Consider the following 26,389-nt stretch of genomic DNA (forward strand, 5'->3'; position numbering starts at 1 on the left):
TCAGCAGACATCTGAATAGTTTAATCACTTCTCCTCCATACAGGCCACCTGGCAGGGCTGTGCAGCCCAGGCAGGCCCTGCTCCAGTGCGTGCCTATGTCCCAGAGCGCTTCTCTCCTGGGCTGCACTCTGCAGGCGCATGCCTTTCCTGGGCAGCCCCTGCCTCTTTCCCAAAGGCTGGGCTGGGGAAGGCCAATCACTCTTGCTCCTGGTGCAGCTCTTGAGGCTCTCTCTTGAGAGGCCCTTTCTGAGTACCCCACCAAAGGGTGTCTCCCTTCCCCAGACAGAAAATACAGCAAGAGAAGATCCCCAGCTGGTTCCCCCAGGACCCTGAGCTCAGCTGACCCTCCAACTCAGTTTACCAGTTGAGGACCAACTGGAGGCTCCTTCCTGCCTGTCTGTGTGATGGTGATTGGCTTTAGGCTGAGGTCCTCCCCGGCATTCGGCATTCACACCAAACCTGCCCACCCTCGTGTGGGAAGGCCCTGGCTGGCCTAATGTGACAGCTCGTCACTGAGCTGCTGCTCTTAGTAGGGTGGCTAGAGTCCTGTCAGGTCCACAATAGCTTTGATGAAGATGGCGTCATCCCGCACGTAGGAATTCTTGGCCTCTATCTTGGACACCGGGCAGAAGAGGGGGCAGCCACTGGCGATATTCATGTCACTGACAGGCCTCTGGAAGGAGGACGAAGTTACATCAGGCCTGAATGCGTCGATCACATGCTCTCGGTTGTTATGGTCCAGCAACATCAAAGTCACCTGAGAGAAGTCAATCCAGGGAGGGAACAATGTATTCATGAGTCACCTGAAAACCCCACAGTAATCCTATCCTGCCTCTCCCAGCAGTGTGCCTCGATACACTGGCCAGTTTATCCAGCTTCTCATCCAGAAACAACACAGTCCACGCTGGCTCTGCATACTCACAGCACCTGGGAGCTTAGTGGTATACACGGCACTCCCATGTGCTATATCTCTGTAGTGGCCATCTACTGATGGGTTTTTCCTTTTCCTTTTGCTTTTTTTCTGAGATCTTGAAGCTTGCCCCAGAACGGGAGTCTGATCAGAGACTAGCCAGGATTTTGGGGCCTGCTAGTCTTCCTCACTTGCTCTGCTTCCTGTACTGGCTTCTGAGGAAAGAGCTGGGCCCTGACTGGTGAAGGGAAGAGAGCATGCTCAGTGTACTCGGTCTCTGGAGTTTCAATTCCTTACTTAAGGAAGGCCCTGGTTTTGAATACTGACAGAGGGGCTCTGGCTGTGGCCTTCCCTTAAGCATACTTCCCCCGGAGACTTTCAAACACACGCAAGTCATGAAGTCAATCGGGTGTCCTACTCAGCACTGAGAAGCCACTGCAGGACCACAGCCCAATATGCACGGGCACATACACTGTCTTGGAGAACCTGGCCACTTGAAAACTGTACCCAGTGCCACCCACAGAGACCCCCAGAATGCTGGGGCTGCCTTTTGTACCTTCTGATTAAAAGGCCACTGTAAGAGAGCATCATTGGGACCTTTCATCACCACGAAGAAGAGAGACAGATGAGTTCCCCGCCCAGTGCCGTCGCCATTCAAGTAGACCCGGAGACACATCTTGTAGCCATATCTGCTTGTGAAGAAGGCTGGAGGTGTGGAGATGCTCCAGTGAGGACAGGGCAGGACATAGTTGCTCCCCATACCCCCCCCCCCCCCCACCTCAGAAAGACGAAAGCATACACCATCACTCAGCTCTTGGGAAGTATCAAGAAAAGGTTTCTCCCAACCCCCTCCACCCCCCGGAGTTCTTGCCAATGAAGCTCAGGATGGCTCCAACCTCAGTCCTTCGGGCAAGTGGTTAGCATGTGCACTCAGGTGGACACTGCCAGGGTGTGTATGGGAGCCAAAGGGGAGACGACTCTGTAAGCTGCTTCTCTCCTCCCAGTTCTCTGTCCTGGTTTTGAGACAGGTGTCTATATAGTTCTGGAGCTCACTCTAGGCCAGGCTGGTTTCTGCCTTCTTTGTGCACCGCTGCCTGGTCTCTTCTACCATCTTCAATGTGGCTTCCAGAGACTGAGCTTATAAATCCAGTCAGGCATCTTGCTGCCCCTCCTTTAAACTAATAGCTAACCGGTAATTTCAATAACCTCACAGTGACAAAGTGTAAAACTATAAAACTATGGCGGCAAAAACCTAGTAGTTGGGGTCCTCATCAAAGCTATGGAAACCAGGCCACAGGAACCCTGCCTCAGCAGAAGCATCTGAGGGGCAGAAACTCAGAGCAGCACAGTCAACCTTCCTATAGCAGTGGCTCTCAACTTGTGAGACCTTGTGGCCCCTTAGGAAAGTGCATGTCAGATATGGACAGTAAGACTCACAACTGTAGTAAAGTTACAGTTACGAAGTAGCAACAAAATAACCGTATGGTTGGGGGTCAGCGTAACATGAGACACCGTAATGAAGAGTTGCAGCATTGGGAAGGTTGAAAGCCACTGTTTTACAGGTAACAGACAACAGCCAGGACACGATTAACACTGCATAAGACAAGAACTGGATGTGTTAACACAAGCTTCCCAACATGAGTTCAAGTTCAGCCTGGGCTTCATAATGAATCTGAGTCCACCTTGGGCTGCAATGAAACCCTGTTTCAAAAACTAACAAACAATACGATACGATACCTACTATTAAGTACAAACAAAGCGTAAATAGTTGGTTGTGAAGCTGTCTGGGTCAGGGAATACCGAAGGCTGGGGCGCACTATCCCTAAGCACCTTGAGGGCATGCTCTGAGCCACTGTGGATGGGTGGTAACCTCATGGGAGCAGCACCCTTGGTCAGGTACATCTAATGAAACTCAGGACACAAATACCAAAGAAAATCAAACTGCTCTCCTTGCCCTGGGGTAGGACCTGTCTCTAAAGTTAGACAGCAAGTTTTTCAGTATTTGGATTCCAAAATGTATACCAGCATCTCCACATAAAATTGGTCTATTGTCAGCCTCAGTAATCACATGTGTCAACCCCCAACATCCCTAGGTACCTGCCATTGCACACTCTGTAGTACTCGTCTGCAATGCCCACCCCATGCCCACTTGTTAAACATCTGATGCGGCTGGCAGGCAGTACAACTTTCTAGTGTGGGGCCTAAGAGGTGCCTGCATCATGGAAGGTGTGGCTTGAAGAAGGCAGTGATTCTCCACTCATCGCACCCCTCTTTCTCGCTTCCTAGTTGAGAAGTGGACAGCTCTGCACCACAGGCTGTGGGCCACGATGCGCAGCAGTAAGTGAAAAGCAGAGCAGTCAGTCTTGGACAGAACCTAAGCTGGGACAAGTGTGTCTGTCCTCTCAGTGGAAGCCAACAGTACAGCAGTCGGCTGGTTTTCCCAGCGGCTCTCAGCCATGCAGCAGGACTAACCCATGCTCCCACTCATGTTCCAGAGCTCTAAGCCTCTGCAGCAAGGCTGCAAACACAGTGTTAAAACCTGCCTTCCTGTTCCTCTACCTTTGCCTACCACAGAACCTGACTCACCAACAATATTAAAGCAGACCAGCTTTTGCCTGGCTATGGCCCCAGGAGACTGCTGCAAGGGACCTGGGCTCCTGATGCTGGACCCTTACCAGACTCACTGTGGAACTCAGTTAACTTGGGCCTGCACACCCCACAGGTTAACATCTACCAAATCACCTGTGGGGGTGGGGGTAGTGCCACATGGACTACCGAACTCTAGAAATGGTATCCGGCACCCAGGCCGCCCAAGAGTTCCCACCTAAGACACTGGTTCTCCTAGTCTCCAGGTTTGTTTACTGCTAGCCCTTGTTGAAGCCACTGTGAAGATACGCTACAGAGATGAGTGGAGTGCTCAGACTTCCCATACAAGGGCAGGGACCACCAGTGTCAAGGCAAGTGCAGTAGGAGAGGGTCTCCCAAGGGCTCAGGCTTGATCCAAGAAGCTCTACTATAGACACAGTTTTATAAAATAAGCCTAGAAATAAGTGATGTGCAGGTCACCTTCTGACACAAGATGTCTATGCTTATGAAGTTAAATACTGAGCAGGAAGAAGAGACTAACAAGGGACAAGGCCTGGGCCCTCACGTGATCTGTGGGCACCCCAGGGGAAAGAAAGGAAGCCAAAGTGGTGCAGTAAGAAGTGCAAAGCAGGCAGTACAAGAGAAGCAGTCGTTCCCGGCAACGGCACACACAACCTCTAGCACACAGCAGTCCCTCTTAGAGGAGCTCAAGGGACCCTGTAGGTAGACATTGAGGAGCATGAGGAGCATTCTCAGGACTCCTGCTTACAGTAAACACCAATGCTCAATCCAGTCGGCGGGAGTCAGACAAGCCCAAAGCTGTGGCCCTGTTTGCAAAGGTCTGTTTTCCAGTATCACTCCAAAGCACCGTGCTCTTCTGCAGGCAACGAGGAGCGGACACTGCACATCTAACCTGTACCCGTAGGTTAGTTAGCCTCCTGCCTAACTCCCCCTGGTGCCAGCTGAGCACATGCCCTGCCCCAGTTAGGGAGCTCCATGCCCTCCCTGCCCCAGCTAGGGCTCTGGAACAAATGGGAGGACCACAGACAGCACCTGGGGAGAAGATAGCAGGTGTCCGGCCAGCGATGGCTTCCTGACGTTTTCTGGCGAAGTCGGAGATCTTCCAGATGAAGACCCCATCATAGGTGGACACCTCCAACTCTGAGACCTTCTGCTCCAGGTCAGCCATGGCCAGGTCCTTGAGGCCGATGCTCCTCTCCAGCTGCTGCACCTGCAGAGCATAGACCACTTAACTCTGACGTCATATGCTGTGGGCCCTGAGCTCCCCTCCCCCACTGCTAGCCTCTGGAGTCTTTTCTGTCCCGTGTTAGGAAAATGTTCCAAGTACACATGGAAGGCTCTGGACATACATGTACCCGGGAGCTTCACAGCTCCAGCCTAGTGCCGTGACTGATGCTGTGCCCTCCTAGGCCAAAAAGAGCTTTCAGTTGCTAGCCCATCCAACGCTCTAACTGAACCTCACAGAGTAAAGTAGGAGAATCAGAAAACAGACGGCCAGAGCCCAAGACATCAGTGTAAGGGTTCGACATTGCCCAGACTCCAAAGACCTAGCTAAGTACAAACCTTGTTGCTTAGGGCCTCAATCTTGTCCTGGTCCAGACGGTGCTGCCGGCTACAAGCCTCTGCAGTCACTGCTACCCTCTCTACCTCCCGGTTCAAAACGCAGACAATGTTCTCAAAGGTGGCTATCTTCTGCTCCAAAATCTGGCACCGCTGTAACAGCTCTGGCCCCACCTGGTTCTGTGAGGCTTGGGACTCCAGGAACGAGCTCAGCAGTAGGGCCAGATGTTCCCGTAGACGCTGCAGCTCGTGGTCCTGCAGGTCCTCAGTCTCCACCTGTGGGGCAGGACAGGCAGCTGTTGGAATGGCGTTTGCACAGACCCAGCCTGGACAGCGCAGCACCGTGGGCCACACTGTGCTGAATGAAGGACAAAGGTCCAGTGGGACATGTGGTTGTCACCTCAGGATATGAGCTCTCAGCTACTGCTCCAGCACTACCTGCCTGCTGCCATGCTGTCCACCATGATGGTCACAGATTCTAACCTTCTAAAACCGTTAAATCCCAAGTAACTTCTGTCTTATAGAAGTTCTCTTGGTCATGGTGTCTTTACACAGCAACAGAAAGTAATTAAGACGCAGCTAAGTACTTTCAACCTTGCTTTTGTTTGTTTTGCTTTTTTTAAAAAATTTATTTATTTTATGTATATGAGTCCACTGTAGCTGTCTTCAGACACCAGAAGAGGGCGTCAGATCCCATTACAGATGGTTGTGAGCCACCATGTGGTTGCTGGAAATTGAACTCAGGACCTCTGGAAGAGCAGTCAGTGCTCTCAACCTCAGAGCCATCTCTCCAGCCCTGTTCTGCTTTTTAAGACAGGGTTTCTCTGTGAGGCCAGACTGTCCTAGACCAGGCTGACCTTGAACTAAGAAAATCAGCCTGCCTCTACCTGCCAAGTGAGTCACCACACGAGCATTTTAAGATATTATATTTCGGGGTTGGGGATTTAGCTCAGTGGTAAAGCGATTGCCTTGCAAGCACAAGGCCCTGGGTTCGGTCCTCAGCTCCAGAAAAAAAAAAAAAAAAAGAAAAGAAAAGAAATTAAAAAAAGAGATATTATATTTCAAAATTACTCTACCACCATTAGACTATATGCTAATTAAGAAAGATGGTACAATGGCAAATGCTTCTAATCCCAGCACTCAGAAGGCAGACAGATGAGTTTCTAGGAGTACAAGGGCAGCCTGGGCTACATAGTGAGAATCTGTCAATTACAAACCAAATCCAACCTAAAACAAAACTAGGGCTGGTGAGAAGGCTTGGCGTGTGAATGTGCTGCCTCCAGGTCTGATGGCTGAGTTTAGTCCCGGGGACCCGTAAGCTGGAAGGACAGAACCAACTCTCAAAGCTGTCTTCTGGTTTCATGTGCACGCTGCCATGGCTTACATATACAAACACCCAAAAATGTAATTAGAAAATTAAAAATCATAACAAAATAAACTAATTTTACAAAAACACACTCAAAATGTAAGTAACAAGAAAGCGTGGCATCTGTGTTCCCAGTGGGAGGCATAGTCGCCTGGGGGACGCCTGGGGCATGGGGAGGCATAAGCAGGCACCTGCACCTCCATGGGCAGGCCCTAGTTGGCTTAGTGGCTTCCCCAGCAAGGTTCCTACAAACGATGTCAGAGATGACCTGGAACTCCCCTGAGCTGACACAGATCCCAGGATCAAGGGGACAGCAGCCCAGTCCCTGGTAGCTTCTAAACTGCCTTCTGCAGGGAGCTCAGCTGCCCTGGAATGGAGGTTGTCACTATCCCCACCACGCGATACAAGGGAGCAGAGGCACCGCAGACAGCGCATCCTCAATCTGCCTCCTCCTCTTACCCTGAATGCTCACATCCTATAGGCCCTCTGTGGACCAGCACATGTTCACGTGTCATGAAGGGACATGGGGACTCCCACTGTACAAAGAAAGAGGGACAACAAACAAAGAAATAGCCTGTGACAGGGTGAAAATGAAGGGGCAAGACAGGCTAATACATAAAGCCTGTGTCCAGGCAGGAGATGATGAGGTGACAAGACAACAGTTGGAGGGACAGGATCCATCTGCCAACAGCTAAGGATTTGTCAGTATGCATGTGAAATAAGAGACAAGAGGGAGCTGCCAGACCTCTGGGTCTTTAGTTAGGGCAGCTGAGCAATCAGTGTGTTCCTTCCATGGGAAAGATGGGAGGAGGTAAACAGTAAGGAAAGAGAAGACCGAGGGACACTCCACTAGGTATCCCGGGAGGAAAGAGGTGCCAGGAGCACAGATATTTGCATGTTTTTAGCTTACAAGAGGGCACCTGGGCAGGCACCTGAGGGTAGGAAGAAGGGGTGCTAAGAGACAGCCAGGAGGGATAACAGAGAGGGAGAAGAACCTAGGAGGAGCCAGAGCCAGAGCCTATCACAAGGGAAAGACCCACAGCCGCCCAGTCCCCAAGAGCAGAGCCGTGCTTACCAGCTCCGAGCAGCCGATGGCGTGGAACCTGCAGAGGACCCGGCACTTACTGCACGTTCTGACATGGTCCTGAAGCTGGAGGGCAAGGAGGACGAGGTTACCAAGGGCTGCCATGCACCATGCGCGTGTGCACGAGCGCGCGCGCGCACACACGCGCACACAGAGAAACTCAGCTAATTTATTTTATTTGGGGCAACTAAATCTATGTCCTTGGGCCATGGTCATTTGTACTCAACTCAAAAGTAAACCCCCTTATTTCTTTGTGGTGAGAGATGTATTTCTGTCACTGTCTAGCTCAATGGGAGAAAGCTTTGAAGCCCTGAATTCCAACCCCACACTACACCTCCCCAAAAAGGAACTTGCCCAACAGTAGCAATATAAACCAGGATTATGGGTGTGCCTATAATCCTAGCACTCCGCAATTGGAGGCAGAAGGATCAGGAGTTCAAGGTTATCTATCCTTAGCTATACGTTGTTAAGTTCCAGGCCAGCCTGGTCTACATAGCAGGTTCTAGGCACTCAGGGCTTTTAAAAGTAGGACCCCATCTCAAAACAATTGAACAACAAAAAAATTCAAATGAATATTGGTGGATAAGCCACCGTGCCCAAGAACATGCCCATCCTAGCAATAGCACATAAACCTCACTTTGCTGCTTCTGGTCATAAACCAGTCCACCCAATGGAAGGAAAGGCTTTACCTTCTCCTGAGAGATCTTCTTGCCACAGCCATCACAGGTTAAGGGAAACTTGGGGCAGACCTCGTAGTGTAGCTTAAAGAGAAATGGGAGCATTAGCTGGGGATGCCAACACCAGGGCAGGGTAGTAGAGGAGGAGGGGAGACAGGAAATACTGAAGATAGCAGCCCGCACCTAGGAGAAGCCCCATGTGCTCATGGTTCCTCTAACTCTCTCTGAAAGTTGTGTTTAACCCCGAGTGAGAGCCTATAGGCACCCTACAAATTCAGACTTAGGAACTCCTTTCTCTGTAGCCTCCAGGAAACATGAAAAAGATAGGGAAAAGGGAACACCATCATCTTACACCAATGACTAGAACAAAGGGTTCATGTAGAGATCAAAATGGCTGTACAGGACTTTGTTAGCACTAGACTATCCTGTCTTACTCTGCCCTGCGGCACAGCCAAGCTTCCTTGAGGAGAGCCCTGATAAGCCACTACAGAGCATCCAACATCCAATATCATACAAGAGAAAAACACAGTGCCAATACCCAGGATGTGGAGAGCAAATTCAGTAGGCAGCTGAGAAAGAGATACTGATGTCCCCGACTCCAACAGTGAGCAAAGGCTACCTACCTCCTCACAGGGGGACTGTGGGCAAGCCAGAACATCAACACAATCAACAGTACATTTTAGATACGCTCTGGCTTGTGAGCATCCCCCAACGATCTACATGTTGAAGGCTTGGTCCCTAACACAGGACTATGGGTGGGCATGTGACATAATCTAAGGGGTGGGGTCAAATGACAATTCTTTAGGCCACTGGGCACATGCCCTCACAGGGGACAGAGAGCTCAGTCCCATCCTCTGTTGCTCCAAAGCCACAGTACGCCTTTCTTCGGGGGGAAGGTGACCATCTCAGGCCCCTGTTCAAGTGATGGCTGCTACTAATAATGCACCCTGAACTCCGTGGACGAAATGAGACCCTGTCTCACAATATCCAATCAGATCTGCTCATCAACAGTCTGGAGGAGCGACCCACAGCTACTCAACCACAACGCTGTTTTCTCTGCTTCTGTGCTCTTTTCTAAAAGAAGACATAGTTTTCTTGTCATTTGGAGAGAAGTGGAGACATGACAGGGTCTTACATAGTCCAGGCTGGCCGCAGTCTCTTGAGAACTGGGATTACGGGCACCAAGTCACCACATGCAGGTCTAAAACACCTGAAAATTCTTTTAGCCCTTTATGGTGGCACAAGCCATTAATCCCAGCATTTCTGAAGCAGAGCCACAGGATCTCTAAGTTTAAGGCCAGCCTGGTCTACATATCAAGTTCCAGTAAGAACCTGTCTCAAAATATACATGTATATACTTCTAGATGTATTTATCTTGTGTGTGTCAGAGTGTTTTGCCTGGTACACACAGAAGAGAGAAAAGGGCACTGGATCTCCTAGAACTGGTGCTATGGACTATTGTGAGCCGCCTTGTGGGTGCTATGACCTGAACCCAGGTCCTCTGAAAGAACAACAAGTATTCTCAACTGCTAGCCATTTGTACAGCTTCTTTAAAAACTCTTTTCCTGAATTTTTTGTATTTTATAAATCACTAAAGTCAGTACTAATCACCTACTGAAACCCAGTTCCACCAAGAACCTTCTAACCTCCATGGCATCATGGGGACAAATATGAAGTTAAGCAAACGCCAACCATGGCAGCAAATGCTAGCTGAATGCCTGTGTTGTAGACAATGCCCTGCCTCCTGGGCTGCCCCACACAGCGCACCTCCAGGTCTGCATGGCTACAGGGTGCCCTGCAGTGCTGGCAGCTCAGGCTCCTTTTGGGGCATTCCTGCTCAGTGTGGTGCTTCTTCTCGCTGAGGCGAACCAGGCCTTTACACGCAGGGCACTCAGTCAGCAGGAATGGGCACAGTCCTTCGTGGCAGCTCTGGCAACAAAGGGAAGTACATGAAGATACCCTGCAGGCTTGCTGTACCATGCGCCCAGCCCACCCACCAAGGAGATAGCCCTCCTCAAAGCCACTGTAGACACGCAGGTCACTGCATTCTCTCTCCATTTTCAGAAACCAAGACACTCAACTCTTACTGAGGTGCTCCATTTATAGCTGGCCTCTAGGTGAGCGATGCCCCCACCCCCAGGACACTCAACTCTTCAACTGTACACCCAGTGCACCCCAGCCAAACGCTTAGCCAGTAGGGAGGGGCACTATTGTGAGGTGTGGCCTTGTTGGAGGAAGGGTGTTACTTTGGGGGCAGGCTTTGAAGTCCCCTATGCTTAAGCTACGCCCAGGGTAACAGACTGTTCCCTTCTGCTACCTGTGAATCAAGATACAGATGTCTGCCTGCATGCTACAACGTTTCCCACAATGACAGCACCCAATTAAGAGCAAGCTCCCAAGTAGATGTTTTCCTTTCTAAGAGTTGCCTGGGTCGTGGTGTCTCTTCACAGCAATAGAGCACTAACACACAGGTCACCAGAGGAACATGGCATTAGCAATTTGTTGGCTATCTTTTTGTTTTCCTCCCTGTACTTTTTTTTTGGGGGGGGGTGTGGAAGGTGACAGGGTTTCTCTATGTAGCTCTGGCTGTTCTAGAACTCTCTATAGACCAGGCTGGCCTTGAACTCCGTGATCTGCCCACTGCCTCCTGAGTGCTAGGACTAAAGATGTGTACGGTGCACGCCTGGATGCCCTACAGTAGGCACAGGTCAGTACAGGAAGTGCACTTGGTGCTGTGCAGCCTCCACTCTGCATATCCGTCTCCTAAATGTCAACTCCATCTCCATGGAGAGACTCCTTAGCCCCCGGGAACCTTCCCCACTGTCTGTTTCTTGCTATGGACTCATGGGTATGAGAGAGAGAGAGCGAGAGAGAGCGAGCGCGCGCGCGTGCAAGCGTGTGTGCAGCACAGCACTAGTCCCTCTATACCCGGCTCATCTCACTGAGTTCACAGAGAGGCTCAGAAGCAGAAGACACAGATCGAGCTACAGAAGAGGAGAAACGTCTAGGAGGAGGTTAATAGGCGGGGCAAGCTCCTGAGGCTGAGACACAGTCTAGAGTAGTCCAGAGAAGACCCAACAGCAAGCCATAAAGATCAAAGTTTGCTGCTCAGAGTTTCCAAACAGCTCTGGAGGAAGGTTGTTCTGAGAAGACAGAGGGTGAGGAACCCTTCAGTCAGATCCTTAGGAGGAGGTGGGATTGCGGACAGGAAAAAGAGAAGCAGTACATGCAGCCTAAGTGCTTGGCAGCCCCTAAGCTAGGACGCCCAAGGACACAGACAGCCACACTAACACTCGAGCCAAGTGGCTCTGTGTGCCATGGGCCCATACCTCTCTGAGTGTGCAACAACTCGTTACTCACGAGCACAGAGGGGTTTCAAGCTACTATGCTGTAACAGTTTACAGACGCTAAGACTTGTGCACAAAAATAGTCACTACAATTTAATTAAAAGGCTGCTTATGACTTGGGGCTGAGAAGTGGCTCAGTTGACAACTGACACACAAACGTTCTGACCTGAGTTCTGACCCCAAACCTCATATTTTAAAAAGCCACATACAGCAGTGTACTCCTGTGATTCCAATCCTGGGAAAACAAAGATAGGAGGGGACCCCTCATGTAAGATAGCCAGGCGTCCTAGACTAACTGCTGGACTCTAGGCCAATAAGAAACTATCTTAATAAAGTAGATGGCTCCTGAGAAACGACACCCAAGGTTAACCTCCAGTCTCCAAATGCAGACACACATGTGCAGAAACACACACACACACACACACACACACACACACACACACACACTACACAAAGGTGTTAATACGGTAGAAGAAAGCCTAGAATGCACAAAACCCTGGATTTAATCCTCTATACTAAAAGTATAAATAAAACAAACAACAAAGCAGCTTCAGTTTGCTTTGAAGTATCCATAAGGCCAACATGGGCCCAGAGAAAGAAGTCTCGTAGGCACCAGGAGCCTGCACTGACTTCACTCGCGGTCCACTGCTCAAAGTTGCTGTGTATTTCTCATACTGTTTTTGAGACCAGATCTTATGCAACCCATCCTAAGAACGTGGATTCTGACAAATTTCAATAAAATGTCTCTATCCGGGGATAGGTGCGGCTCAGTGAGAGAGTATGTGCTTTGTGTGTTCATGGCCCTGGGTTCAATGATCTGCACTGCTGCTTCAAATTTCCAGCTAAGCTCAGAACCTGCAAAGGACTTGAGCCAGAGGTCACTGAATAGTCCATGTTGGAGGGCTACCAAATCCCAGAGATACCCATCTCTGCTTCTCCAACTTGGAGATTAGAGGAATATCTGGCTTTTTTAGATGGGTCCTGGGGGAAACCAGGGGATAGATGCTGGTCCCCGGGTCCTGACCATGAAGGGCTACAGAAGATACACTTGTAACAACACACTCAGGCAGCAAGGACAAAGCTCAAACTCCTCTAGCAGACACGATCCAAATATATCAGCATTTATTCAAGCAGAATTCAAATTTAACATCTTAAGAAATAGTTATCAAGGGGTTGGGGATTTAGCTCAGTGGTAGAGCACTTGCCTAGCAAGTGCAAGGCCCTGGGTTCGGTCCCCAGCTCCGGAAAAAAAAAAAAAAATCAAAAGAAATAGTTATCAAAACTGAAATTTGGGGAGTGGGAGATGGCTGGGTGAGGTTGAGAAAGGGTCTCACTATATAACTTTGGCTGGTCTAGAATTCACTCTGTAGACTAGACTGGCCTCAAACTCATAGAGTTGAGCCTACTTCTGCCTCCTAAGTCCTGGGATACAAGAGATCTGCTCAGATTTATTTATTTTTATTTTATTTTATATGTACAGTGTTTTGCCTACATTTGACTGTGTACCATGTGTGCACAGTGCCCAGGGAGGCAAGAAGATCCTTTGGAACTGAGCTGCAGACAGTTCTGAGTGCCACACCACTGATGGGAATTGAACTCAGATCCTCTGCAAGAGCAGTCAGTGCTCTTAACCACACAGCCAACTGTCTAGCACCATAACTGAATTTCTTACAAACACATAATGATGGGCTGGAGAGACAGCTCAGTGGTTAGAAGCACTTGTTGCTCTTGCAGCAGACTCAGGTTCAATCCCCAGCACCCACTTGACGGCTCACAGCCAACTCCAGTGCCCTCTTCTGGTTCCTCTTTGGGCACCAGGTATGCATGTGAAGCACAGATAAAACCCTAATACACATAAATAAATACAGTTAAAAAGCAAATCCACGGTGAGGCCATGCAGACTGGCACACCTGCCTTCCCCAGTGTCAGCTGCCTCCCAGAATTTGTAGCTAGGCTGGTCTCAAACTCACAGAGACCTGCCAGCCTTTGCTTTCCCTAATGCAGCCCCAGGCCTTGCCTTCAGGACAACAGACTTTAATACGGCTTTCAATCCATCTTCAGAATGAAAGACAGCATCATAAAGGAAAACAGCCAAAGGTTAAGCAGGGTTTCCCCTATCTTTCCAAACATTTTAAATAATTCAAACCGTAAAAAGGAATGTTTTAGTTACAATCTTAGTTTCCAGTTAAAGCTAAGAAATAGAGAGATGTGTTACAGGCAGGAGAGAGGATTATCTGTGGCAATGACTGCACACACAGGGAGTGATTTCTGCCCTGGCTTGTGACATTTGCCACCAGTGACAAGTTTTTATCAATAAAATCAGCTAAGGCTGAGCTGTGCCTACCCTCCCACGTGACCAAGCCCAACTCATCTCAGGGACTTTCCAGAGCTCTCAAAGGGCGCAGCCAGGGACTTTCCGCCCTGCATGCCTACAAAGCCACATGGCACCAAGCCCATGGCCTGGCTGCAGTCCCTGGCCATCAGTCAGAGGCCCACACAGTCACTGACTCCAGTACCACAGGACCGGAGGCACCAGAAATCTCAGAGGAATCTAAGCCTAACAAAGGCCTGGGAAGAATTATTCGCCTGCCCCAGGGGTCTCTCAAAACACCTTCAAGAGCAGACAGGTTATATAGGCCCCCATGCTCTACACCCACATTTCCTGCATCCACCCAATACCCTGAGCAGTTCACTTCCCTAGGAGCCATCTCTCTCACAGACAGCACTAAGCGTTTCACTTTAAAGACACAGTATGGCCTACAACTCTCGATCAGGTCCTAGAAAAACCCGAGTTTCTTGTTCACTCAAGTGAAGTCCAAACTGCTCAGCTAAAAAATGAAACCCAAGGCCTGAGATCACAAAGTATGACCAGTCACCACGTCATGGGACAGACATGTAGCTGGACACGAGTGGCAGGGCATAGGAAAGACAAGGCCTCATTAGCAGTCTGGGCCACCTTTGAACTCATGGTCCCCCTGTCTCAGCCTTCTAGGAATAGGGATTATAGGTGTGCATCACCATGTCCAACAGAAACAAAAACTTTGAAGGTTGTTGACTGGAGCAACAAGAGGAATGAGAAACTTGGTGGTCTGACATGGCGTCGCCTAACCATGTGGCCTCTGTAATGCAGGTTTAACTGAAGATGCCCAAAGGTGACATGAGGCTCACACTAATGACTGACATCACTAATGACAATGACGTCACCCACATACCATCTGTCTACTGGCCTTTTAGATGTCTTTCTGTGACCAAACAAACTTCCAGAGTCAACACAATTCACAAGAGAACTCTGTGAGGAAGGGTGGTGCATGCCTTTAATCCCAGAACTCAGGAGGCAGAGGCAGGCGGATCTCTGAATTCCAGGACAACCAGGGCTATAGAAAGAATGACTCAAAAGAAATAGAAAATAACAATAAAGAAATAACAATAAAGAAAGCCCTGGGGCTGGAGAGAAGGCTCAGCGGTTAGGAGCACCGACTGCTCTTCCAGAGGTCCTGAGTTCAAATCCCAGCAACCACATGGTGGCTCACAACCATCTGTAATGGGATCTGATGCCTTCTTCTGGTGTGTCTGAAGACAGCTACAGTGTATTCATCATATAAAAAAATAAATAGGGGGTTGGGGATTTAGCTCAGCGGTAGAGCACTTGCCTAGCAAGCGCAAGGCCCTGGGTTCGATCCCCAGCTCTGAAAAAAAGAAAAAAGGAAAAAAAAGAAAAAAAGAAATAAAATCTTTTTAAAAAAATTTTAAAAACCAGATAGCCCTGGTGGATATGATATACACCACAGAACCCTACTAAGCTTAAAAGCTGCAGTTTCTGGCAAAAAATTAAAAATCTGCAGAAGCAACATGTGTTCCCAAGGCCACCGTGGCACTAGCTTCTTACATAACGTACTCCAGTTTTACTGTGCCTCTGGGGCAGGGCAGGAAACTAAGACATGGAAAGAAGTGACAGGCCTATCTGCACTATTTAGGTTTCTGACAGAATACTCTTTAAACAAATAAAACAGAACAAAACAAAACCTAAACCAAGTTCCCTGGACTCCGCCTTCTCTGGTCTCACCTTCCCAAGTGTGGGGACCACAGGTATACTCAGATAGAGGGAAAGTTACTGTTTTCCTTTCTTTTCAAGACAGGGTTTCTCCGTGTAGCCCTGGCTGTCCTGGAACTCACTCTGTAGACCAGGCTGGCCCCAAACTCAGAGATTCACCTGCCTCTGGCTCCCAAGTGCTGGGGTTAAAGGCACACGCCACTATGCCCAGCTCTAAGGAGGAACTTTTCCCACATACATTAGCCAGGCCAGTTCTAGGAAGAGTGGAACATGGCGTCTATGAGAACTGTTTTGTAGGGTTGGAGAGATCATTCCAGAGGACCCAGCTCAATCCCCAGTAGGCAGCTCATAGCTGTAATTCGAGTTCCAGGGGTTCAACACCCTTGCACAGACATACATGCAAGCAAAACACGAATGCATATAAATAAACATAAAGAAATCATTTCTTAAGGCTGGTGACTCGGCCAAAACACAATGTCTACCTCGTATTCTTTCAAGGTCCCCTTCCAGGTGCATCCATCATTGGGACAGACGGCTGGCAGGCTCTCCACCTCTCTGCGGGCAGCGTTATCTGGAAAGGCCTGGAACAGGAACGCCCTCAGGTTACACCTGCTCCCAGTACCCTACTGTCTATGAAGCATCACCTAGACCAGAGATCCTACCCAAAACAACCTGGTCACCCTTCCCCGCCAGCAAGCACATGGGGCAGATGGGTCAACCCATGCCTCTCCACCTCTCCAACCGTAAAGAGTCATCAAGAGCCACTTTCAGCTCCCAATTCTCACTGTTACCAGGGTTACAGAACAAAACTGCCAAACATGTTCTATTCGTTTTGACATGTTTAGCTCAATACAGTGTACTCACCGAACTGCTCTCTAAAATAGAAATGCCTTCTTCATACAGGCCTTCGTGAACACAGGCAGCACAGTTCTGAGGCCCAGAGCTGATGGGAAGAGAGGAAACACAGAGTCCCTCTAAAATGCCTGTTCAGGGAACCCAAGCCCTGTCTACTCAGCCCACAGCCTGGTTCCACACTGCTCTTTCTTCCTTTGTCTCATCTTTGATCAAACAGTATGTAACTTCACAAATCATAAACATTCACAAATGAGAAGACTCAATGTGGAAAAGGGTGTCAGGGCCTAGACTTGCAAGGCCAACCATCTCCTCCTTTCTTGTTGAATTTGTGATGTCAGGGATCAAGCTAAGGTTTCATGAATGACAGGTAAGTGCTTTGTCACTGAACCTTGGCTGTAGGCCCCAGCCTCCAAAATACATGGCAGAAAAATGTGGATGTGTTTGCTTCTCCACACGCACTGCTGCTGCCCTTTCACACTGCGGCAGTGAAACGTTCAATCTACCCACCCAGAACAGCCTAAGGGAGCCATAATCCTCACACTAACACACTAGTGCCTATGAAACCAACAATGCTATATGTATCTCATATGTCCAAAAACAGTATTCCAATAGATAACCTCTGTGTGTGTGTGTGTGTGTGTGTGTGTGTGTGTGTGTGTGTGTGTGTGTGTGTCTAAGAGAGAAGGGGGTGGGGGAGAGAATATACAGGTACATATACCATGTATATGTGGGCGCTAGAGGCCACATGTAGGTATTCCTCCTCAGGTGCCATCCGCCTTTTGCAGATAGAACTCTTACCAGGACCTAGAATGTGCAGATTGGGCTAAACAATGAGCCCCAGGAACCCTTCTGCCTCTGTCTCTAGGCATATGATGTGATTCCAATTACACATTACCATGCCCAAGTTCCCAAGTTTTTACATGGCTGGAAAGGACCAAACTCAAGTCTTTTTTTTTTTTTTTTTTTTCTTTTCTTTTTTTCGGAGCTGGGGACCGAACCCAGGGCCTTGCGCTTGCTAGGCAAGCGCTCTACCACTGAGCTAATTCCCCAACCCCCAAACTCAAGTCTTGATTTCACAGGAAGCACTTTTATCTACCCTGCCCGTGTTTTGTTTTTAATTTTTTAGTTACATTTTAAAATTTTACTGTGTGTATAAATATGTATGAAGGTATGTTGGTGGAGATCAGAGGACAAGTCAGCTCTCTCCTTCACTAAGTGCGGAGCTCAGGGTTCAAACTCAGCCTGTGAGGCTTGCAGTGAGTGCCTTCACACAGAGTCAACTCTCTGATGGCTGTTGTTATTTTTTGAGACAGATCTGAGGTTGGCAAGGACAACTCTGAACTTCTGATCTTCCTGTCTCTATTTCACAAGAATTTGGGCGGGGGGGGGGGGGGGAACAGGGGAGAGGAGGAGAGGGAAAGGGGGAGAGGCAGAGACTACCATACCTTGCTATGATCAATTCTCCATTCTTTCTTTTTTAGTTAGCCCTAGAACTCAGTTGTAGACCAGGATGACCTTGAACTCAGAGTTCTCCTGCTTCTGCCTCCTAAGTGCTGAAATTAAAGGATGTCCACCTCACCCAGAAACAATCATTGTTTTTTAAACAATAAATTCTACATTTTTGATTTGGGCTACGCCTCCAGAATCCATGGAGAATTTATACTGGCAACCATTCTACTGCAACCTGACTTCAGAGCCCCACCTGTCCCTGCCCAGCTCAGTAGAGTGGCATGCACACCTGAGGATGCTGGTCAGGCAGAAGGAGCAGTAGCGGTGCCCACACTGGGCCTGGAATGGCCTCCGCAGGATGTTTCTGCAGGCTGAACACAGGTACTTGGCTTCTAACCTTGTCCCCAGAAGGGTCTTGGAGAAGCCAGGCTGCAGCAGTTCTAGGGAGCCAGGGGAAGTCACACTGGCTGCAGCCATGTGAGTTATAACCCACGCACCACAAAGCCCTAAAAAACAAAACAAAACAAAAAGACCACGTCACACAATCAGACCAGTCCTCTAGAGCAGTACACTCAACCTTCTTAACCTTTCCCTTTCATACAGTTCCTCATGTTATGGTGACCCCATACAATTCTTTCATTGCTATGTCACAACTGTAACTTTGCTGCTGCTGCTGTGTAACATCTATTTTCTGATGGTCTTAGGCAACCCCTGTGGAAGTGTTGTCTCACCCCCAAGGGTCTTGACCCACAGGCTGAGAACCAACCACTGCTCTGTAGGAAGAAGGCAGGCACCTGATGAGGTGCCTGGGTCGTTACACTACACTGATCTCGAAAGAGCATCTCAAGACAGGATTTTAGAGTTCTGGGACCCTTCAGAGATCAGATGTGGGGAGAGATGTCCACGAGGGTGACAGACCTGGTGGCATCTACAATAACTAATTCATGAGCTTCCTTCCTGCTGGTGCCAATCCTGGCTGGGGCACTTGCTGCTGACACCAACAGTTGGCGTCTTCCAGCCTACACTTGGTCTCCACAGTAAACATGGTTTAAGATGGTGGATGGTTTCTGAAGCATACTGTAGGCTAGCAGGGCAGGTCCTAGACAGCACCCTGGGGTGGCCTCGCCTGGGCATGAGACTCAACCAGTAGGGCACTGGTCACTGTGCTCCCTCTCTGGTACCCTCTCCACACACTACAGCCCACAGCCTGCGAGCCTCTCTGTCATCTAGATCCTGCACCTGCCATCCTCTCCAAGATGCTTCACTCAAAGCCAACTGGAGCCCACTCGTCCTGCATCCTCTCAACCTAACCTGCAAGCCAGAAGAGCCACCTCTGCCTGGTCCATCCTCTTTTCCTTTTCTACCAACTTAGGCTCTTCAATGCCAAGCTCCTCCTTCGTCCGCTAGCACAGAAACCTCTACTGGGCTCCCTCTCAACTCCCAGAGTAATTACACAGCAAGCGGGCTTTCCCCTTACCAATTTTCTCAAGTAGCTCTCAGGGAGCCCTCACACTCAGGACCCAGGAAGAGTCTATTTGAGCTGAGTCAGGTGTGGAGAGGCCTGGAGTACCTAAGGCAGCAGCATGGTACCTCTAGGCCTTCCAATGGCCGCTCCCATCTGGAGAATACCATTTCCCGGTGACAACCTTTTTGTACTTCCACCTCCAAGGCAGCCTAAAGGTGCTAACCGTACTTTCTGCCAACCAGGGTTCCTCAGAGCCTTTGAGGGCTGTGGGGATACAGCTGGTTCTCACAAAAGAGCAGGCTAGTCCCTGTGAGACAAGGAGGCATCTGGGGATGTGGGTTGGGGGATGGACATGACCTCCCAGGGTCGTAGCTGTGAAGCAGAGGTTCAGTCTCAGCCGAGCTTGAGGAAGAAGCGGGCTATGTGTCCTGAGCTTTACAGAATGTGAAGTATCTGGCATTTGACATGTGCTGAGGGCAAGGAAGCCATAAGCAGCAACATCCCCAGAGTCCTCTTCCCAGCAAAACACCAGTCACATTTCACTCAGTTAACAAATCACCTACCAGAACCCTAAGTTCCAGAGCAATTCCCTGGCTCCAGGAACATGCCTGCACAACTGCTGGACAGGGCCCTGCTGCCTCCTTTAAACCTCGTTGGCCCCACTGACCTGCCTGCTCTGCTGTCTTGATGTCCCTCAAAGCCTTAGGGCATTCACACCCTAGCAGAACAAGGCCCGGTCCAGCAAATCACTGGTGGAAAGCTAAGGTGTAGAAAAAGGCTGTGGGTCTGCTGCCAGTGAATCACTTGGCTCTAGGTACTGGCCTGCAAAAATGAGTGACTGGCCAGTCTGCCAAGGCTGGACCTCCCTCCTCCCTGCCCTAAGGACTCATCAAGCCCATAGGTTCTGAGTCCACTCTACACCCAACCCTTGGCCAACCCTGCCAATCCTGCTTCCTCTGACGGACACCCTGCCCTCTGTTGTGCACACCTAAACACCACTGCCCACAGTGTAGAGCCACACTCAGAAGAACAACACAACTCCTACACTGACTATGCCCTGACTCCTGCCCCTTGACCCGCGCCTTCCTTGTGCTCCCAAACACTGCAGCCCTACGTCTTCCATCATCTTGCCACACTCAGAAGAACAACACAACTCCTACACTGACTATGCCCTGACTCCTGCCCCTTGACCCGCGCCTTCCTTGTGCTCCCAAACACTGCAGCCCTACGTCTTCCATCATCTTAATCAGGTGCTCAGAGCCCCAAGAGATCAGAGCCCCAAGCACCAACAGCACATGACTGAATAAACAGCAATGTGGCCTTTCAGAGCAGCGTTTGGTTACCAAGACAACTGTTACTGACAAGCAGCTTACTTCCTTCAGGGCACTCTGACTCTGATTACACGTTAAACCAATCCCACACCGTTCATGATGTGCTGGGAACAGCTGTCACCTGCCACCTTCTTTTCATTTAACAAATGTTTTGCAGATGCTTGGAACTAGCGTCTGGTTTCTGCTGTTTGTGCTGGTTTCTGTGAACCACCCTTGGCCGAGGGTGTTGAATGTAAAAGCGAGAGTCAGTCCTACCTGGACGGAGCCCAGCAGCCTGCAGAGCTCACACGGAACTGCTGTGTGTCTCAAAGAAAAACTTCACCTGTTCCCTAAAATGGGGTAATCTACTGGAGAGCACAGCAGAAAGCATTTTAACTCCATACTCTTGAGAGCTAAGACAAGTACACATAACTTCTGCACCACAAACAGCATGGCCTCTCCTCCTGTTCACCCCTGGGAACCACTAAACAGCAGCACAGTGACCCCATACACTCATGGAGGTACCCTTTGCAGAAGGGGCTCATCCTTGTCTAAGGCTGACTCCTGAAAGGGGACCTGCACAGTGATGAAAGCACCAAGACAAGGCTGTGCTGGGTGTCTCACCTGCAGGACACGGGGGCACATCCCCACAGTCAGTCACTGTCCTCATATATAATTACATGGCCCTGCGTCCAAGCTCATGGAGCACATATATAGCTTGCATCTGCTCTAAGCGCCCAACAGGGTGAGTAGCCCTGGTCAGGAGGGCAGGCTCTGTCCTCATCTCTGGGGTGGATGGATGGATCCCCTGGCATCACATTTATGCTTTGTGGGGAGAGGGGGGTAATTCACCAGAGCCAAGGCGCTTATGGGCAGCCTGAGCAACTCAGTGAGGCGCCATGTCGAACCCCAGACGGCAAGAAACAACTCCAAGGAGACATGAATGCAGGCCAGGTCTTCTCAGGAATACTGACCTGCATAGGGGCACCAGTAATCAGAAGGCACTTATACACACAACTGCCAAAGAGCAAAGTAATCTAAGTAACAGAAAATGTAGGGCTGGAGAGATGGCGCAGCAGCCAGCACACACAATGGTGGTCAACAATCCAGCTGTAACTAGTTTCAGGGGATCCAATGTCCTCATGTAGCCTCTGCAGACACTGCACTCACATGGTGTACAGACATCATACAGACAAGCACAAAATATAAAAAATAACTGTAAGTAAACCTTTCATTTAAAAAGGGTCACACCCACAGCAGGACTTTAAACGCCACATCTATCCTCCCAGATATGTCCCTTAGCAATCTCTTCTGCTTCAATCTCACATGCCTGACAGGCTGGAATTTAAATCTCTCCTCTTCTTTTCTGTCCGTCCGTCCATCTGTCTGCCCGTTCCCCCCTCCCACGCCAGGGCTCTGTTAGAACCTCTACACTCCAGCACAGCCCTGACTGCATAGCTTCCTTGCTGTCACCGTGGCCTCCTGGGAGTCAGAAGGACCTACCACGGCATGAAGTCTGGGCCTACTCAGCAGCTCTAGTCATGGAAGCTAAAACTGCCCAGCTCCACCTGTCTTCCCTGTCCCTGCTCCCAGCCGTTCTTTACAGGTCTGTACGGTGCCCATCCTGCTAATGCCTTACTCCCAGGAACCGGCCATCAGAAGGCAAGGAGTACAGAGCTAGAAAGCGGAAGGAGGAATGTCAACTTCTGTAGCTCTCCACCCTGGGCCCTTCACTGGCGTCTGTGGCTACATCAATGACCAGCTGGCATGGGTGCACAGTAGTAAACAGCACAAAATTCCTTTGTGTAACACAACTGTCCAGCCTGTCACAAACTCACCTCTAAACCAAGCACCCCAACCCCGACACATGCCCAGGTCCCATCCTTTATTGCTCAAGTTTACCGTCCCCATGCGCTGAAATTACAACCTGCCGAAATACCGATCCTACCGCCCACCTGGGTCCCAGGTCCCGGGTGCAGCAGCCACTGGGTCTCCTCCTCCACGCACATGAACAGGGCAAGCACACCACAATTATGGGATGGATACCCAGTGTGGCATCCGGGTGGCCTCCACCCACTGTGTAAAGGGAGCAGCGCCAGTGCACAGGGAGGACAGATGCCCAGCATAAGCCTTGAGGTTGCATGGGGTCATCTTTGGCGTAATCTGAGAATCTATGGACAATTTTCTTTTCTTTTTCCAGGTCATCTTGTCCAAGCCTGTAAAAGCTCCCACCCCATGGAACCCACCTGCCAAGCTACACTGACAATTCATGTAGCAACCACATGGGAAGTGGGGGCCTGACATCCCACTGTCAAGAAGGAAACCCCAAACCAATGCTCAGAACAGTAGTGAGATGACAGGCAGGAAGCACTTCCTTCTTGGAAGTTTTCTCCAAGTTGACTGCTGCCATTTCCACTGTGCAGTCCAGTCTGCTGCTACTTCATGGGTGCTGGAGGAACCACAGCCCAGAGATTACCAGCAAGCTCTGACTGAAAGCGCTCAATGTGCTGCAGCCCAGTAAGACTAGGCTATGAAGGCACACGGCCCTCGCTCAGGTGTGTGGAGGTAGTGTAGATACTCCTAAGGACCCTGAGGACAAAGCCCTGCCCCATGGTGACTAGCAAATGGGAGAAGAGTAGCAGAGTTCCAGAGAGCCTGTATTGTCAGAGGATAGTCAGTCCAGGTAGACTAGGGGGTCCCAGGCAAAGAGCCAATAGATAAACACCTCACAGACCTGTTGGGTAGGGAAGGAGCCACCAGTTCAGACCAGAGACACTACTGCAGACAGCACTCAGACTTGTACACACAAGGCTTGATAAAGAACCCCCCTTCAGTTTTTGTTTAAAATTCAAGTACTTATAAATCTGTAAGTACGCAGTAATAAAGTAAATTTTAAAAAGTCTTAAACATCAATTTGGGATTGCTTGGGGCCTCCACCTGATAACAGTAACTTTGGGTCACTAAATACCACCTTTCTCTGTCAGTCACACAGGCAGTTGGCAAGCCAACTGTGACTTCTCCCGGGGAATGGTAGCCAGGACTTCCAAGATAAGTGAGTTGCAGGCAAGATAATAATGACCTTGCACTGTGTCCAAGGAGCTGAAAGTTTGTTTCTCCAGTTTTAGGGAGTATGCCTGTGAGTTCTAATCAATCTCATGTCCTTACCACCTACTTGGAGCTTCATATCAATCCCGAGAAATATACACTAGGTCCAACCTCCACTAGGCAGGCATCAAGAAGGAAAGGACCCGGGGATCAGACTCCACACCCAGACACAAGCCAATCAAGATAGCTTCCAGGGTGGTGGTGGCGCAGGCCTTTAATCCCAGCACTCGATAGGCAGGGGCAGGCAGATCTGTGTGAGTTTGGGCCCAGGCTGCTTTACAAAAACAAGATAGTTTCCCGAGAAACAGAGATTCTGAGGGGCAGAAAGATGAGATCTGAAAGAATAAATCAGGACAGGGAAGGTAAGCCCCCAACAGGGAAGATGCCTTATCGGGGAGGTGGTGTCCGTGGTTTGCGTAGCCAGGTGTCAGAATCAGAAAAGGCGACGCCTGAGTACTGGGGGGTGTCAGACCAAATTTAACTGCACAATCCAAAAAGCCTAAGTGAGTTATAAAAGTGGCCTGGGAGATCAGGTGTTCGCTCAAGACCAGAAAAGCACAAGTGGGGATCGTGCGCTCCACAGCCGCTATCCCGGACCGAGATCCGGGCATAGACCGTAATGCCGTGACCCCGAGCCACAGCGGTAGGCGCGCTGCCACGCACCGCTGCGGACGTCGCGAACTTTTCCGGCCCCCCCCCCTCCCGCGACTTTCAGTTTCCGGCTCCGCCGCTCCGAAAAGTCTACCCACCCACCTCACCCAGACGGCGGCGGCCCCGCATCTAACCCCAATCGCCACTCCCACCCGGTGCCTGACCCGGGCCCGGCCGCCGCTGAGAATCGACCCCCTCTTAGATCCGCGCCGCCTCACCCAACGGTCTTCGCGCGCCCGGAACTCAGTGCCGGCTGGGACCACCCCCGCTGTCGCGGCCCGCCCCGTCTGACGGACAGACGCCGGAGCCTACCAGGAGCTCACAGGGAGCAGCAGCGGGCGTCGATTTGTCAAATAGGCCGCCTTGAATCTTGCCCGCTGACAGACTGAAGCAGGAACCTATCAGAAGTGAGCAGAGAACCGCAGAGAGCGGTGATTGGTCAACGTGGCGCCGGCTTTCTAGCCTAGCTAGCTTGAGCCACTCCTGATTTGTATAGGCCCTCCTGGGACAGTTGCGGTCGCTCTGTTACTTGGTGCTCGTGGACGTCAGTGAGTATTTTTTGCCAACAAATGTAACTCGAGTTCGATCTCTGGGTCCACACAGTGGAAGGAAAGCAGTGACTTATACATTGTTTAATAACACACACAAATAGACGAATAAATGTAATTTTAAAACTTAAACAGAGGGCTGGAGAGATGGCTCAGAGGTTAAGAGCACTGGCTGCTCTTCCAGAGGTCCTGAGTTCAAATCCCAGCAACCACATGGTGGCTCACAACCATCTGTGGTGGGATCCGATGCCCTCTTCTGGTGTGTCTGAGGACAGCTACAGTGTACTCATTAAATAAATCTTTAAAAAAAAAAAAAAACTTAAACAGAAAAAAAAAACAAACAGTTGGGGTTGGGGATTTTAACTCAGTGGTAGAGTGCTTGCCTAGCAAGTGCAAGGCCCCGGGTTCGGTCCTCAGCTCCGAAAAAAAAAAAAAACTTTAAAGAATTAACATTGCTATGAATGTTTGCAAGCAAAGAAGTGTGGACAAAAGGGTATATATGGGACACACTGTGACATGACATACTACAGCTTCCGCGATGAGATTTTTTTCCCCTCTGTTGTGGGAGAGGTTGCAAGGATGAAAGGCAGGTACAAAGGGAGGGGGAGATTAGTGGGATTGGGGTGCATGATGTAAATGAAATGCACAAACAACCAATAGAAAGGGGTTTTTTTGGTTTGGTATTTTGAAGCAGGGTTTCTCTGTGTATCCCTGGCTATTCTGGATTCCCTTCATAGACCAGGCTGGCCTCAAACTCACAGAGGTCTACCTGCCTCTGGCTCCAGAGTTCTAGGCATGTGCTAGGCATAGTTAAAGGCATGTGCTACCACTGCCTGGCTAATAAAAAGGTTTTTAAACTAGCACCTTCAACCACTTGGACAGGCAAATGTCCTCCAGAAAAGCGTATGTTTGGAGACTTAAGTCTACCTAACCATGTAGATTGGCACACTTCTGACAATTGTCTAGTCTCATCCCTGCAGTCCTTTTAAAAATTATTTTTAAAAATATTTTATTGATGAGTAGGTATGTCTGTGCACGTGAGTAAAGTGTCCAGGGATTCCATACAAAGAGGCTATTGTATCTCTTAGAGCAAGAGTTATAGGCTCTTGTGAGCTGGGAACCAAACTTCAGATCTCTGCAAGAGCTCTTAACTCCTGGGCCATCTCTCCCTGCAAAAAGAAGCAGTGTGTGTGAGCATGTGTGTGTGTGTGTGTGTGTGTGTGTGTGTGTGTGTGTGTGTGTGTATGTGTGTGTGTAAAACTGCTGACATATTTCTAGACATCACATACACTACACACATGCCACAGTATTCACAACACCACACACACACACACACACACACACACACACACACAAAGTATTTTGACCTCATCATCTTCTGCATCAGGTGTATCCAACCCCAGC

The 26,389-nt window shown here is 49.7% G+C and overlaps 1 protein-coding gene across 11 annotated transcripts; it reads right to left on the bottom strand.

The window, feature by feature from the left end:
• Traf2 (Tnf receptor-associated factor 2) lies at nucleotides 1-24,682 on the bottom strand. 11 transcript variants are annotated; one of them, XM_087652518.1, is made up of 11 exons: nucleotides 24,602-24,682; nucleotides 18,196-18,412; nucleotides 16,467-16,545; nucleotides 16,085-16,183; nucleotides 9,972-10,133; nucleotides 8,217-8,288; nucleotides 7,519-7,593; nucleotides 5,081-5,353; nucleotides 4,550-4,727; nucleotides 1,467-1,615; nucleotides 1-757 (listed from the first exon to the last, which is right to left on the bottom strand). In XM_087652518.1, the coding sequence occupies exons 2-11, from the start codon at nucleotides 18,381-18,383 to the stop codon at nucleotides 539-541; spliced, it is 1,494 nt and encodes a 497-aa protein (XP_087508644.1). In that variant the 5' UTR covers nucleotides 18,384-18,412; nucleotides 24,602-24,682; the 3' UTR covers nucleotides 1-538.
• Nucleotides 24,683-26,389: the final 1,707 nt, after the last annotated feature.

This window comes from Rattus norvegicus, chromosome 3 (assembly GCF_021556685.1).
Source record: "Rattus norvegicus strain SHRSP/BbbUtx chromosome 3, alternate assembly SHRSP_T2T, whole genome shotgun sequence".
NCBI lineage: Eukaryota > Metazoa > Chordata > Mammalia > Rodentia > Muridae > Rattus > Rattus norvegicus.